At 36.4% G+C, this 15,376-nt stretch overlaps 4 protein-coding genes across 4 annotated transcripts; all 4 read right to left on the reverse strand.

Moving 5' to 3' along the window:
• Positions 1 to 931: 931 nt before the first annotated feature.
• Positions 932 to 2,323, reverse strand: LOC125188107 (uncharacterized). Its single transcript, XM_048084848.2, has 3 exons — positions 1,844 to 2,323; positions 1,168 to 1,767; positions 932 to 1,091 (listed from the first exon to the last, which is right to left on the reverse strand). The coding sequence occupies exons 1-3, from the start codon at positions 2,321 to 2,323 to the stop codon at positions 999 to 1,001; spliced, it is 1,173 nt and encodes a 390-aa protein (XP_047940805.1). The 3' UTR covers positions 932 to 998.
• Positions 2,324 to 6,176: 3,853 nt separating this feature from the next.
• LOC125188106 (uncharacterized) lies at positions 6,177 to 7,739 on the reverse strand. The gene is made up of 3 exons (XM_089059317.1): positions 7,179 to 7,739; positions 6,324 to 6,962; positions 6,177 to 6,245 (listed from the first exon to the last, which is right to left on the reverse strand). The coding sequence occupies exons 1-3, from the start codon at positions 7,737 to 7,739 to the stop codon at positions 6,177 to 6,179; spliced, it is 1,269 nt and encodes a 422-aa protein (XP_088915443.1).
• A 411-nt stretch (positions 7,740 to 8,150) lies between these two features.
• On the reverse strand, positions 8,151 to 9,895 carry LOC125188102 (uncharacterized). The gene is made up of 3 exons (XM_048084844.2): positions 9,293 to 9,895; positions 8,452 to 9,081; positions 8,151 to 8,365 (listed from the first exon to the last, which is right to left on the reverse strand). Exons 1-3 carry the CDS (start codon positions 9,893 to 9,895, stop codon positions 8,270 to 8,272), a joined length of 1,329 nt encoding a protein of 442 aa, XP_047940801.1. The 3' UTR covers positions 8,151 to 8,269.
• A 783-nt stretch (positions 9,896 to 10,678) lies between these two features.
• Positions 10,679 to 12,243, reverse strand: LOC125188099 (uncharacterized). Its single transcript, XM_048084838.2, has 3 exons — positions 11,605 to 12,243; positions 10,857 to 11,504; positions 10,679 to 10,777 (listed from the first exon to the last, which is right to left on the reverse strand). Exons 1-3 carry the CDS (start codon positions 12,241 to 12,243, stop codon positions 10,679 to 10,681), a joined length of 1,386 nt encoding a protein of 461 aa, XP_047940795.2.
• Positions 12,244 to 15,376: the final 3,133 nt, after the last annotated feature.

A 15,376-nucleotide genomic window follows, 5' to 3' on the forward strand; every position in this document is an offset into this window, starting at 1 on the left:
ACTTTCCATATACTATATATACATCCATATATTCTAATTAAATGTATAAATAAACTTAATTTTTTCTCAAATAAACTAATTTTTTGTTATATAAAATTTGGTTACATATATTTGTTGCTTCCGAAAATCGAGACAGTTGTCACAAGATTTTATTTACAATAAAGATACTAATAAGTCTTTTATTTATGTGAAAGATTTGTTCGTATCTTTATTTACACGAAAATTCAAACACACTAATGATGTCTTGGCGTCTTGGAAATCGGTGGTTGCTTCTTTCATTTCTTTGCAGTAGTATAAAGACTGCAGTGGATCTAATATTGGGAAACGGTGAAACAATCAAATCTAGTTTAATTAATTTACTTGCTCCAGAATATTTTAAATATTGGTTAAAAACCTATTTCATTTTACTTGCTCCAGAATATACACAAAATAGTTTTCAAATTTAAAATTTTAAATAAATTTAATTTGCTAATACAATCTGAATTATATGGACAGTCAAAAAAATTAAAAACCTAGATTTTTCCCATTTTCTATTTAAATCTTTCATCTATTTACTTTTAGTCATTTCTTTACTGCTCCAAAATCATTTCAGACATCTGTGTGTTTTGCATTGCAGCACTCATAGTCTACAGTTTTTTCTCTGCGGCTGTCAGAACTAGTTATACACAAAATCAAAATCTTTGATCTAATTAATACTACTACTTATAATTAATGCATTAAATGACTGAGCTGTACTGAATTTGCTTCTCTAATTATGTGGGAAATTCTAATTCAAAATATTCACTAGTGTATAGTTGCAAAGATGCTCTTAGGCCAAAGAATCATAGATGCAAACATTGAAAAAGTAGAATTTTGATCCAATGGATAATAAGGACAGGTACATGAATTTCTAGATCAAAGATATTGAAATGGACACTAAACAACAATTTGCAAATCTACATAGATGAAACGGCAAAATACATTACTAAAAACAAGCATTTAAAAACATTAAGGTAGCATCATCTCTTTCGTTTTTTGTTCAATATTGGAGAGAGCACGGCGTCAGTGAGGGCACATTTTGATGTCAGAGAGGCTTTGAGTATGCATAATCCCTGCACAAACATATGCCTCAATCAAAACATACACTAATTAAGAAAATATACAAAGATTGCAAAGTGTTTTACTCACCTCTTTTAATCCTATTTGCACCTCCACTTCTTTGACATCACACAAAGGGACTTTATCCTTTCTAAGGCTTGTAAGGGTAGAAACAATACAAAAAGGTGTCACTCTTAAATCATCACTCACCTCAAAAGTTCTTGGCCCTTTAACATAACTCCCTTGCCCTTCAGCAGAACTAGTTGAATCAAGTAACTTATCTCGAGTTATCAGAGGGAAAATATGATCATTTGATGGTATCATGGGCTTCAACACCCTATTTTTGGCATCAAGACTATTGAAATACTTATCCGGGATAAGTTCTTCCACACTCTTGTACAAGTTATCGATGGCCTTAACATTAGAGTTACTCGACAAGAGAGACTCAACTCCACCTAGTGGGATCATGAACAAACTAAACAGAAACTCAACGAAATCTTCCTCAGCTTCTGCATACAGTAGCTTGTTGCTGTACTTTTGCACTATCAATTTCAAATTCATCCCTTTGGAGATGGAATTGGATGCATTTGGTGTGAATTGAGTTTCTTTGTTAGATTCTGGATGTGCACCAAGTATTACAACAGACAACGGGTTCATGGAAGTCAACGAATGCACGAGCAACTTGGAGACCTAATTTGCAGGAGAAAATGAGCACAAGACAAGTGCTTAAGATAAAATAAACATAAAAGGGATAAAGAGAAGACACCTCATTTGATCCAAAGGAAACATCCATCGTCTCAGCTCCATCCATGTCGGTAACGCCAACGACACTGGCAACTTGCAAAAGGCCAGCATTAGGCACTAAATGGAGATCATCAGTGATCAGAAATGAAGACACCGACTTCATGAAATCTGCTTTTCTTTTCAATAGTGAAGAAAAGTAAATATAAGGCTCAGCATTGGATGAAGTGCGTGGATGGAGGAGCAGAGTTGACTTGTCAGATTCCTTCAAGAAATGAGCACTATCAAGCCGTTCTAAACCGAGGTACAAAGATTTCAAGCTTCCAGATGGGAAGAGGTTGGACCTGTAGAATTCGCCGACAGATCCCAATGGCAATGTTAGGAAGCTTATCAAAACATCTGCAAAGGTGCCGTCTACTTCTACAAATAGAACCTTTCCCTTCTTTTTATTCACCGTAGCTTTCAATGGAAACTTGATAGGAGTATCATTCATATCATCTGCCATTTTGCTAGCGGCAGTGGTGGGGTGGGGTGTGATAAAGAAGTTCAAGATGTTGAAATGCAGAAGAAGATAACCAAGAATTAATGGCCACAGTGTGATTATGCCGTATGCTAGTGGTTAATAATTTGAGTGGTTTTTGAAATGTGCGACGATAAACAATCAAATTTTATATAATCAAGATTGTATTAATAATTTAATATATTAATATATTAAAATAATTAAATATAATAAATAGACAAGTTAAAAAAAACTTATTAGCTTTTAATCATATTTTTTATTTTTATATTTGAATTTCCTTTATATTGTTTTGAAAATTTAACTTAAAGTATGCACTAATTAATTGTATTTATAGTTCCAAAAAAGCAAAAAAAATTTATACACAAATCATAAATATATAACTACAAAAATTATGCACTTTCCATGTATTATTATACATGCATCAATGTATTTTAATTGGATAGTTAACCCTCCTACTGCTATTTGTCACATAGATTTTTTAAATTGCTTGAATAATTAAATCTCGGTTAATTAAATTGAAATGTAGAGGATTATATATGTGGAAGAAGATAACAAAAAATTAATGGGCACACTCGAGTGGTTTTTGAAATTGGCAGAATAATCAAGTTGTATACTCCCTCCTCCTTTCCACGTAATTTTACCCACTTTGACCCGCCACGAGTTTTAAGAAATCTAATAGAAAGTAAGTTGAAAAAATTGGTGGGATGTGGATCCTACTTTTAAAGTATTAATTTTATAATAAAATATGAGTAGGAATGAGGTAGTGGAATATGGGGTCCACTACCAAAAATAGTAAAAGTGAAGTGTGAAAAATTATGTGGGACGGCCCAAAATGGAATATTGGGTAAAATTATGTGGGACGGAGGGAGTAAAATGTACTCCTTCGTCAGCCTTTCATTTAATAATTAATTTAAACTACTCCCTCCGTCCCAAGATAAACGAAGCACTTCTGTTGGACACAAAAATTAAGGAATTGATATTTAAATAGTTAAAATAAAGAGTTAATGTAAAGATAGTAAATTATGAGAGAGATAAAAAGTAGAAAACTGAAAGAAAGAATAAAGTAAGTGAATAATAAAGTAAGAGAGATGATTTTTTGCTAAATAGGAAAATGGTTCCATTATAGTGGGACATTCCAAAAAGGAATGTGACTAACTTATCTTGGGACGGAGGGAGTATTTTTTAATCGTCCCTTCAAATTTGTCACTTATTTCTATTTCCGTCCTTAAAAAATTGTTAGTTTGCAATTTTTTTTAGTGGAGCTCATATTCCATTGACTCATTTCTACACACATTTTATTATAAAACTAAAATATGAAAATATGGTTCACATTCCACTAACTTTTTCGATCTATTTTTTAATACATTTCTTAAAATTAATGTTGGGTCAAATGGTGACAAATCATTAGGAAGGAGGAAGTACTTCCTCCATCCATCCTAATGTGATGATTAATTTTGAACTCGAGATTTAAGAAAATGATACTCCATATATATATATATATATTGAGTAAAACTGAAGAAAGTAAAGTAGTAAAACTGGAGAAAGTAAAGTATGAGAGATGAAAAAGTAAGAGAGATAAAGAAAGAATAAAGTAAGAAAGAGAAAATAAAATAAGAGATGGTTAAGTTTTATTTAATTAAAAAAGGAAATTGATCACTTATGATGAGATAAGTCAAAATGGAAAGTTGATCGCTTGTGATAGGACGAAAGGAGTATTAAGAAAAGTGAGTGGATAAAGATAATGAAATGTGAGATTCATTTTTATATACTACTACTAGTTTTATAATAGAATGTGAGTTGAATTAATTAGAGGACAGTAGGATATACCTATCATTTACTCCCTCCGTTTCTAAAAGTTCGTCACCATTTGATCCACCACGTGTTTTAAGAAATAAAGTAGTAGTAATAAAAAGTTGAAAAAATTGATGGCACGTGAGTCTTATTTATATATATATTAATTTTGAAATAAAATGTGAGTGAGAATTAAAGTGAAAGATGACAACTTTTTAGTGACGGATGAAAATAAAAAATAAGCGACAAATTTTCAGGGACGAAGAAAGTATAATAAAAATGAAACGAGAAACTTAACGATGGGTGACCTAAAATGATAAAGCATGATTCCTGACCAACGGAGGGAGCAGTGAATTTAGTGCCCGTTCGGTTGGGCTGACTGGCCCAGATTAAAGATCAATAGATTTTTAATAGTGGTTGGCTAAATAAACTAAAATCACGGCCCATCACTAATAAGAGGCCCGCAACGAAGCCCGCCTCTTTAATACGGAGTACTATTTTGATTATTTAGGGCAGACTATTCATCTCACCCCATCCCCTGCGATTATTTTAATCTTGCGCTAGCAGAACTCTCTTCCTCTAATCCACTCTTCTGCAAATCCGTCGCCGTCGCCGTGGAGAAACCACTTATCATCTGCGCCGCCCCCGCCGTCGAGAAACCTCATCCGTGCCGCCGCCAACCCTCGCAACTTCAGGCCTTCCTCCCTCCCCTTCACTCTTCCTTACAGTTTTGTGTCTTCCCAACCTATCTCATGCTATATCTTAGGATTATTTAGTGTCGCCAACCGAACAGGCGCTTAGAATCTATATAGTATACTCTTGGTTAACAAATAATTGAATATATGATTGTGATATGTTCCCTTTAGAAAAAAAATCATGGATATAATTCTTATTAAGTATTGAGATCTTTGGTAGCTTTCTATAGGGCATCTCCAATCATTACACTAAACTCAAATCCATTTTAGTATAAATATCACACTAAATATTGATTTTACTCCAACCATTTACACTAAACTCAAACCAAAAAAATATTCTCCACCCACTTACTCTTTATTCTTTTCCATCATATCCATATATTTTTATCTAAATTACACACTAATCCCATGACACTTTATCAATAACTTAAATTAAATTAAAATAAACAATCCTTAATATTTAAAATTAACATTATGAAGAAGTTCTCAAATATTAATGTACATGTAATTTAAATTTAACTAATCTGTACGTGTAATTTTTTTCAATTTAACTAATATGGCCCAGTCCACTAATAAATAACTAACTAAATATTTATAGAATTAAATTAGGTTATTATTCATATATCTTCTTCTCCGCGCCGCTTTTCTGTCTCTGTAATTTTATTCTCTCTTCCTTCCGTATTCTATTTTGATAAATATAAAATGATTTGGACTTGAATGCAATAATCAAATATTAAAAGTGTTTTTGGTTGGTATTTTTTCTTCAAAAACCTATAATAGAATTGATTTTGCAATACGGTTGGAGCTATTTCTCTACTGCATTTTAAGTTTTACGGTACTATTGAAGATGGTTTTAGCATACTTGAGTTTGTAGTCTAAAGTCTAAACACACATCTATCTTAGAATTCTATGACAAAAATGATCTAAAATACTATATGTATTATTAATGTAGTTTGTTATTATGAGGGATTATTACCAGGACACCGCCCACACGGCCACACCATAAATGTGTCATGACGCAGCCATATCCGAGCAAACTCACAACTTCTCATAAGATAGATATATCTAATTTTTTTTTATTAAACTTTCAACAATACTCACAAGTCCATGTATCATAGAAGTAAAATAGTGAAAAGAGTATGATCTTGATCCATTTGATAAGGATAATTATCGTTAAAAGTTCATAAAAACAATTTGCAGAAATGAATACTCAACAACAATTTGTACTAGAAAGACAAAATGTGTACATAACTGAAAAGGCAAAGAACATTACTCAAAAGAAGAAATGCAGCAAACATAGTTCATAAAAAGCCAACATTGTCACCCTTCTTCTCTCTTTGGTTCTTTGGTCATTACTTATGGAGCAGGGCGTCGGTGAGAGCACATTTTGATGTAAGAGACGCTTTCAGTATGCTTAAACCCTGCAACAACTCATGTCTAAATATCAAAATATCACACTGAAAAAACATAAGTACTTCAAAGATTGCAAAGTGCATTACCTCTTTTAGTCCGATTTGCAGCTCCACTTCTTTTACATCAGACAATGGAACTTTTTTCTCATGAAGACTAGAAAGGATAGAAGCAATACAAAACGGTGTGACAGTTAAGTCATCAGTCACCTTAAACGATCTTGGTCCTTTAAGATAACTCCCTCGCCACTCGGGAAAATTAGTTGAACCAACCCGGAAACTACCATCTCCATAGGAAACAGGCAACTTATCTTCAGCGAGGGAGAAAATGTGGTTTTCAGAAATAAAGCCTTGAGTTATGTTGGGCTTCAATAGCCTATTTTTGGCATCAAGATTCTTGAAATACTTATCATGGATACAATTAGCTGCACTCTTATACAAGTTGTCGAAAGTCTTAACATTAGTGTTACCGGACAGAAGGGACTCGACACCACCTAGTGGGATTATGAGGAAGCTAAATAGAAACTCAACAAAATCTTCCTCAGCTTCAGCATAGAGTAGCTTGTTATTGGACTTTTGCACCATCAATTTCAAATTCATTGTTTTGGAGTTAGAGCTTGATTCATTTGCAGTGAACTCAGCTCCCTTGTTACGTTCTTTTTTCCCATCGAGTATCATACATGATAACGGATTCATGAATTCCAACGAATACACGAGCAACAACCTGACCTAATTTACAGGGTAAAACTAGAGGAAGTGACCACAAGCATTGTTAACAATTGAAACTAAAACATATATTACTACTATCCCACAATGAACAAAGAGATTGAAATCACTATATAAGTCTCATGGGCCCCTCCTCCTATCACTAATTGGTTTTAGAATGAAACCCATGGATTTCTATCATGCGTTATAATAAAAGAATTAGAATCAGGATTTACTTGCATCAATAAATCCAAAGGTAACATCCATAATCACAGTCTCATCCATGTATGTAATGCCAAGAACACTGGCAAATTGCATGAGATCAGCATTAGGCATTATACGCAGATCATCAGTGATCAAAAAAGTCGTTGGCGTCTTCATGAAAACTCCATCATCATCACAAGGAACAGTCCGAGTTTGGTTTTTAGCTACTTCTCTTTCCATTTTACTATAGCAGTGGCTTTGATATCTAACATAAGGTTTGCATTTCTTAGGACAAACTAAATATTCAAATTTTGAAGAACCACTAGAGCCAACCCTCATTGTATGGAGCAGAATCGACTTAGCACCTTCTAAATAGAAATGGACACTATCAAGATTAGCTAAACCAGTGTGCAAAGTGGACAAGCTTCCAAATGGTAACATCTCAAACGTTTCAGCAAAATATCCCAATGGAAATGTTAGCAAGCTTAGCAACACATCAACAAAGGTGCTGTCTACTTCAGCAAATAGAACCTTCCCTTTCTTTTTATTCACCACAGCTTTCAATGAAAACTTGATATCCTTTCTAAATGAGGACATTTTGCTCTAGAAGTAGTTGGTAAAAAAGAAGAAGTAAGAGATTTTGAAATTTATACAAGAAGAAGAATGTACATTCACTATCTTTTATGTGGGAGAAGTTAACGAAGAGTTTCTACTTTAGTCTCTCTATTTTCCAAGACGGCCTTCTGCATTCTAGCAAGAAATGAATAAACCAAGAGTTAATGGCCTAATAAATTTCCAAGACCCATTAATTTATCCATTCCCTGATACTTATTTGTTTCGAAAACCCAAAAGTTTGAAATAATAATATGTTCATTTTATATTTCCAAACAAGAAAAAGGGTCACATATTTGATCATTTCATTTGTATATTTCTCCTCATGGCCAAAAATTATGAAATAGACAAGTGAATGTATTATTTTCAACATGAAAATAACATTTCTGATATAAATTATTTTTACCCATGCTAAAACTGACTCAAAATCAGTCTAGGCTACTCTTACTTCTGTTTATCCAACACTCAATAATACTGTAACACTACTAAAGCTTCTAATATAAAGCAATACACCCTTAAATGCAGAGTTCTGCCTTTGGATTTTTGTTCGCCAGCAGAGCATCAGAGAGTGCAGAAGTGGATGTGAGAGAAGCTTCTAGTATGCCCAAACACTGCACCAATTAACAAACAAACTTCGTCTTACTATAAACCCTAAACCCTAAATCCATAAACGGCATAAACTAAAATAATTAAGTACCTCTTTCAATCCAATTTTCAGCTCCACTTCTTCCACATCAGATATCTGAATACCTTGCACATGTAGACTGTAATAAATGGAGGAAAAACAATATGGCTCAACAGATAAATCATCGTTCACCAAATAAGTTCGTGGCCTTTGCAAGTGACACCCCTTGCCCATCGGATAGTTATCCCAAGACAAATAACGAGAGTAGAAATAAGGCAAGCTTTCTTCAGTAAGGCCAAGAATGTTGCTACGAGAAACACAACCATGAACCACATTGAGTTTCATTAGCTTCTTTTTTATATATTCCGTCTTGAAATATTTTTCACCTATAAGATCAGTTGTGCTCCGATACAAGTTGCTTATGGCCTCAAAACAAGTCTTACCTCCAAGAAGATGCCCGACTCGTCCTAGTGGGATAAAGAGGAGATCACATAGAAACTCTACGAATTCTTCTTTAGCTTGTGCACACAACAACTTGCCTGTGGATTTTTGCATCATAACTTTCAAAGTGAAAAGGTTGGGTTTATCACCTTCCAGCTTCCGAGACTCCTCAGCTCGATGGTTCAACTTCGTTGTTTTATTCAGAATGACATCCGACAATGGAGTTGGGGATGTTAAGGATGCCTTCAACAACTTCACAATCTAACAACAATATATACGCGTTAAAATAAGTACTACCTCCGTCCACAACCTACTTATCCGTTTTTTATTTTGGTTCGTTCACAAAAGAATTTAACCATTCTATTTAAGCAACAATTTATAAGTACAACATACCTAACCATGTGATCTAGAATGAAACCCTAAACCTAAAATCCAACACAAGTTTAATCACAACAAAGGGTAAAGAATCTACCTCAGTCAGCCCGAAATGGACTTCGATCTGCTCACCCTTATCAGTTTCTTTAATGTCGAAAATGCTGACGGCTTCAAAGAACTCGGTATCATTCGGCAATATGAGCAGATCATCAGAGATTATGAAAGAAGCTCCAGGTTTGATGAAAACCCCATCACAAGAAGACTTCTCAACTACTTCTCGATTCAATTTACCATCGCAACGACTGCAATACCATTCGTTGCTGAAGGCACTCACATCACTAAATCTTTCACTACAGCATCTGCTACAGAAGAAATGTGCAGCAGGCGGAGAATCGGAGATATCCAGTTTCAGCGTTGCGTATTTGTGCTCGAATGAACTCTTCGAGTCGAGGAGGGTCCTCTTAGCAGCCTCCGTCACGAAATGGGAGGTGTCTAGATTTTGTAGGCTGTGGTAGACAGTGCTCAAGCTTCCAATTCCAAAGATGGGATTGTTGAAGAGTCTGGCGATTCTCCCCAACGGCAAAGTCATGAAGCTCAGCAAAATGTCTACTAAATGGCTGTCGGATTCTGCAAAGATCACCTTAGTTTTATCGTTATTGAGCATCACCTTCAACGACAACTTATTAGCGTTAGACACCATGTTAATGAAATAGTCAAAGCAAACTTTAAGTGAGAGAGAAATCTCAAATTGGAAATTGGATGCGATTGGAATTCTATTCATTTGATTGCCAAACAAATTTCTGATGAAAACTGATTCAATTAATTTAGCTGTTTATCTATGTTTGTTGGAGTCATTTTAGTGGTCAGTCAGTCGAGTAGTGTGTAGTTAACTGTGTTTCCTATGTAATAGCAAAGCCAGTTATATAAGTATGGAAATTCAGTTTGTAATCTGCGTGTGAATTAATAAAATTTAAAAGACACAAATTTGCATTCACAATAATTTCTAAGAAGTCTTGGGACCAGATACATGATCACCTGTATTTAATATGACTAATTAGCTATATTTAATTAAACATAGAAAAATGATCAATACAAAGATGCATTTGATCAATAATTCAACAAAAAAAAGGAGTCATTATTAAACAATTTTAGGTCATAATATATCATAATATAAAATTCAATTTTCCTTTGTATAATAACCTAAAAATAGAATAGACTAACAATGACCTAAAAATAACCTGCGTATGCTTGGTTCTGCGTTGCATTTTTTTATTAAGAGTGAGTTTTGCATAGATCAAAACACATAAAACATATAAATAAATTATAATCAATGACAATGTTGGAAGTCTCAAATCTAAGTGTTTGATCATAGTCATACAATGACAAAAACAATAATTTGGATAGTAGAAAAGTCGAAACGATGAAAATGAAGGACATAATAAAACAATAAAAAGTTGCATAGGTAACAATAATTGCAAAACTTTCAGACTTCTTCCTTTATCCGTTTGTTGCAAATTTGAGTGAGCAGAGCATCAGACAGAGCAGAAGTGGATGTTAGAGAGGTTTTCAGTATGTTCAAAGCCTGCACCGATCAACACGCTCCTGTCAGCATATTGAGTACATAACATGTTAATCAAAAAAAGAAGAAATTGTAGTATTACCTCTTTGAATCCAATTTGAATCTCCCTTTCTTCGACATCAGATACCGGGATCTTCAGGCTGTTGAGACGGGAAAGGACGGAGAAAGGACAAAAAGGTGTCACAATCAAATCATCACTCACATGATAAGTTGTTGGTCCCTCAAGATAACATCCTTGTCCTTCGGGAAACTTATTAGAAGAAAAATTTGGGAGATTAGCAGTGTAGTCATCAGACAAGCATTCTTCAACAAGAGGAAGAATCTGGTTTTGGGAGATACAACCATGAGGCAATTTGGGATTCATAAGCTCCTCTTTGGCATCTGTGTACTTGAAATACTCGTCACCTATGAATTCAGCTGTGTTTCGATACAAGTTGTCTATAGCCTTAAAACAAGTCTTGCCGCCCATGAGGTGCTCGGCTCCTCCTATAGGGATGGTGAAGAGACTAAACAGAAACTCGACGAAATCTTTCTTAGCTTGAGCATATAACAACTTTCCACTTGATTTTTGCATCACCAATTTCAAACTTACACTGCTGGAGTTGGGGTTTTCTTCCTCTGATATTTCATTCATTGGAATACTTGTTGAATCCATGGGTGTGGTTTTGCTTAATATGACATCAGACAATGGAGTTGGCGACGTCAAGGATGCCTTCAACAACTCCCTAATCTAACAACATTACACAAAAAAATTTATTAAAAGTGACAAACAAACCTCATTAAAAGATTACACTAAAAACACTGGATTAAAAGTGATAAGCAAGAATCACCTCATTGAAGCCAAGATCCGCTTGGACTAACTCCATCTCATTCGCGTCTGTGATGCCAAGAAGGGTGAGGATTCGGACGAGTCCAATTTCATTTGGAAATATTTGCAGATCATCAAAGATTGTGAAAGATTCCCTAGGTTTAGTCCAGACTCCATCACTATAACCAGCTTTAGACACTTTCTTAGCTTCTTCACTTGTCATATTGTAAGAACCGCAATCTTTGCAAAGCTGGATATAATCATAGTACACGCTTCTACTTTCAAATCTATTATAACGACAAGACCTGCGTGAACAACAGAAATATTGAGCCGGCTGAGAATCAGTGATATCAAGTTTCAACCTTTTGTATTCATCTTCAAATGAAGTGGTTGGATTGAGAAGAATCTGCTTAGCACCATCCGTCACAAAATGGGAGCTATCGAGATTCGATAAGCCATGGTACAAGCTGCTCAAGCTACCAAAGGTGGGCAGCTCATCTCCATAATGCTGCTTCAACACTTTGATAATTCTTCCCAAAGGCAAAGTCAAGAAGCTCAACAAAATGTCTACAAAATGAGAGTCAGCCGTTGCAAAAAGTACTTTGTTTCTCTCTTTATCAATCATCACTTTTAACGATAATGTATCACACTTTTTAGACATTTTTAGAGTATATGTAGTACAAACTCTGATATCAAGCCCTCTCTTTTATGGAGAAAAAGTCATTATTAGTCCCACCAAATTCCAAGGACTCTTTGCATTCATTTCATTATGAGATACAGATATGAATCAAGCGTCTATAGCTGACTAGTAATCAGATTAGGTAATTCATTCAACTGTATATTCACAAGAATAAGTGTAACTTCACTTCATACAATTTATGTTAACCAATTTTTTTTCAGATGTAATTGTATTCTATTGACACATGCTAATTTAGTTGGAATAAAATGATTAATAGTGTGACATCATTGTGTACACTTACAAAGAGGATCTAGTGCACTTATGTTACATCACATCGATATGTATAAAATTGGGAAATCAAATTTAATTGTTTCCATCATTTTCCATGTAAAACTTTGGTGAGGCTTGAGGCGCTTGGTATATTTCAATAATGACTCTTTAAATTTGCAGTCCTGGAATATGGAGGGACTAGTTAATCAGCTGTCTCTTAAGTTAATCTGAATCTTTATTTTCCTTCAATTAATAGAAATCATGTACTTAATCAAAGTTTGTTGGAGTCCTTTTAGAGCGTCCACCGTGGGGGAGGGGTGCCCGCAGCTCAGGGGGTGGATGAGGGAGAGCCGAGCGCTCGGCCAGGCCGAGGCTCTTGGGCAGGCGGCTCGGCCCGCCACTGCAAGGGCCGAGAGCCGCGGCCCTGCCCCACCGATTTTCAATTTTTTTTTTTTGTAAATTCGAAAATTATATTTATAAAATACTATATTCATTCCATATTTTTTATCTTCCTCAATTCTAAATCCTAAAAATTTCAATATCTACCATTTTCAAAGTCTAAAAAATGCAAGGTGGAGATGATTCTCCCAGCTATGGAGAATCGGGATTTGGTGCATTTTCGTCATCCCAACCGTGGAGATCGAGTCCGACCCCCCCTCCAACGAACCTGTGGAGTCCACAATCGCCGCCGCCGTGGCAACAAACACCCCAACTCCGGGGTCAGTCCTCCTCTCAGCCGCAGAGGAACGTGGGTCGTCCCCAATCGGGGTTCGGTGACTACCGGCCCAATATGGACGCGATCAACAACCCTTCTCAGCAATTCCATCCTCCCAATTCCAATACACCCAATCCCCTCTATCTGATCTGATAGATTCACGTGAGAACAGTTGATGGGAACACCACCAGAGACCCCGTTGTCCGGTACTCAAGGCGGCCGCGGGCGAAATCAAGGCGTTGGGGAGCGAAACGGCGGCGGAGGTGGGCGAAATGGCGGAAATGGTGGGGGGCGAAGCGGCGGTCGAAGCGCCGGTCGCCGAGGAGAGTAGGGCACCGGAGGAGGTGGCGGCCGAAGTAGTCGGCGAGGCGGCGGACGCGGCGGCGGTGATGGTGGCGGCGGCGGCGATGGCTATGGCGGTGGCGGTGGAAGCCGGCGGTCGACCTTCTATAGCAATGAAGAATCATTGCTGTAGCCAGAGCCTGGTATGCGGTCACGACCGATTCTATAGTCGGTGCAGATCAGACCGACGTTTGCTTTTGGAATCGCATTCTCGATGTGTACAACGAATTCAAACCAGATGGGAGCGTCGAGCATACAGCTAACCAGGTCCGGAAGAAGTTCAGAAGGATTACTAAAGCGTTGAAGAGGTTCAGTGGCATATACGAGACCCAACTCCGCCTTGCTGAGAGCGGCCGCACCGAAGCCGACGTACGAGCGTTGTCGTATCAGTTGTACAATACTGAATCGTGGCCGAAGTTTACCTACTGGGACGAATACCTTGTTCTGCGTGACTGCCCGAAATTCAGGGTCCTCATCGACAAACATCCTGTCTCTGGGCCGAAGCGGACTAGACTGGGCGTCGCCGGCAACTACAGTAGTAGTGACTCACGCGCCTTCGACCTGAACGATGATGCTTCGGAGGAGGGCCCCCCCTCCAGACTCTCTCGGCGCCCACGTCCGCGGGGCCAGCGTGCCGCAATCCGGGAATCTAGAACCGGCTCTCAGTTCTCCGCTGCGACCTCTACAGCAATGCCCTCAACACCGCGGGCGGCTTTGGCTCATACCCTAGAGGTGCAGATGATGAAGCAACTTCAGGAGAATTTGGCCTTGTACGAGAAGTCAACTGATCCGGAGACCAGGAGATTCTACTACGACCTCATTATTCGACTGAGGTCGAAGTTGGGATGGTCCGAAGGGTCGCAGTCGGGCAGTGCCAGCGGCAGTGGGGTCGGTGCAAGTGGCAGTGGCGGCGGTGCCGATGATGTGATGGATGACGATGACGACACCGAGTAGTCGGGCGGTGTGCGTCATTTTTTTTATTGTATTTAAAATATTGTCGTATAATTTTACTCTATCTATAATACTACGACGATTTGGTTTCAATTTTTTTTAGTAATTTTTAAAGTATGCATTTTTTTTTAAGTATGCATTTTTTACTTATTATATGCATATATTTTTATTCTAGGAATATTAAAATATACCAAAAATGTATAAAAATAATTTTAATTGTTTGAAATAGAAAAAAAAATGGTGACCTGTAGGGCCATCATTGTGTTGGCTAAGTTTTGAGGGCCAGAGCCAAATTTGTTGGGCATGCCTTGGACACCTTAGTGGCTATTGGTTAGTTGTTTTAGAATTTAGATCAATCATGGTACTGTGTTTCCGATTTACAATTAGCAAAGCCAGTTATTGTATTGGTCTAATAAAAGAAAATGGGTAGTGATAAATGTACAAAATTGTATATATATAATTGAATTTTTTAATATTTTACATTAAAAATTGATTCATAAACATTAATTTATTTAAGAAAATCTGAATCTTTATTTTCCCTCATTTTGAATATTGACTGAATATGCAAATTAATACACTCCTACTAATATATTTCTGTTTAGAAGTTATTATTTCTCCTCTGCTTTCTTATTTATTCTTCCATTCTTTTCTACTTTATACTTTTAATTCCACTTGCTTATTTTATTCATTAAAAATCGTGCCATTCTTTTCGTGGAGCATATAATTAGCAATATAAAAATCGTGTCATTCTTTTTGCCACACTAATTTTAAGAATTCTAGGGAGCATATACATGACCAACATTTAAGAAGTCTAATTAGCAACATTTAGTTGATTAA

The sequence above is a fragment of the Salvia hispanica genome, chromosome 5 (genome assembly GCF_029641045.1).
Source record: "Salvia hispanica isolate PSC_SH4W2 chromosome 5, Shi_PSC_v1, whole genome shotgun sequence".
Lineage (NCBI taxonomy): Eukaryota > Viridiplantae > Streptophyta > Magnoliopsida > Lamiales > Lamiaceae > Salvia > Salvia hispanica.

What these genes read in the sequence shown, in the direction of transcription:
- LOC125188107 (XM_048084848.2), bottom strand. Translation starts at nt 2,323, where the DNA reads ATGGCAGATGATATGAATGATACTCCTATCAAGTTTCCATTGAAAGCT. An exon ending in TTTCCTTTGGATCAAATGAG is followed by an intron (nt 1,768 to 1,843) that starts GTGTCTTCTCTT and finishes CCTGCAAATTAG; the next exon opens with GTCTCCAAGTTGCTCGTGCA. An exon ending in TGCAAATAGGATTAAAAGAG is followed by an intron (nt 1,092 to 1,167) that starts GTGAGTAAAACA and finishes ATGTTTGTGCAG; the next exon opens with GGATTATGCATACTCAAAGC.
- LOC125188106 (XM_089059317.1), bottom strand. Translation starts at nt 7,739, where the DNA reads ATGTCCTCATTTAGAAAGGATATCAAGTTTTCATTGAAAGCTGTGGTG. An exon ending in TTACCTTTGGATTTATTGAT is followed by an intron (nt 6,963 to 7,178) that starts GCAAGTAAATCC and finishes CCTGTAAATTAG; the next exon opens with GTCAGGTTGTTGCTCGTGTA. An exon ending in TGCAAATCGGACTAAAAGAG is followed by an intron (nt 6,246 to 6,323) that starts GTAATGCACTTT and finishes GAGTTGTTGCAG; the next exon opens with GGTTTAAGCATACTGAAAGC.
- LOC125188102 (XM_048084844.2), bottom strand. Translation starts at nt 9,895, where the DNA reads ATGGTGTCTAACGCTAATAAGTTGTCGTTGAAGGTGATGCTCAATAAC. An exon ending in TCCATTTCGGGCTGACTGAG is followed by an intron (nt 9,082 to 9,292) that starts GTAGATTCTTTA and finishes TATTGTTGTTAG; the next exon opens with ATTGTGAAGTTGTTGAAGGC. An exon ending in TGAAAATTGGATTGAAAGAG is followed by an intron (nt 8,366 to 8,451) that starts GTACTTAATTAT and finishes TAATTGGTGCAG; the next exon opens with TGTTTGGGCATACTAGAAGC.
- LOC125188099 (XM_048084838.2), bottom strand. Translation starts at nt 12,243, where the DNA reads ATGTCTAAAAAGTGTGATACATTATCGTTAAAAGTGATGATTGATAAA. An exon ending in CGGATCTTGGCTTCAATGAG is followed by an intron (nt 11,505 to 11,604) that starts GTGATTCTTGCT and finishes TAATGTTGTTAG; the next exon opens with ATTAGGGAGTTGTTGAAGGC. An exon ending in TTCAAATTGGATTCAAAGAG is followed by an intron (nt 10,778 to 10,856) that starts GTAATACTACAA and finishes TGATCGGTGCAG; the next exon opens with GCTTTGAACATACTGAAAAC.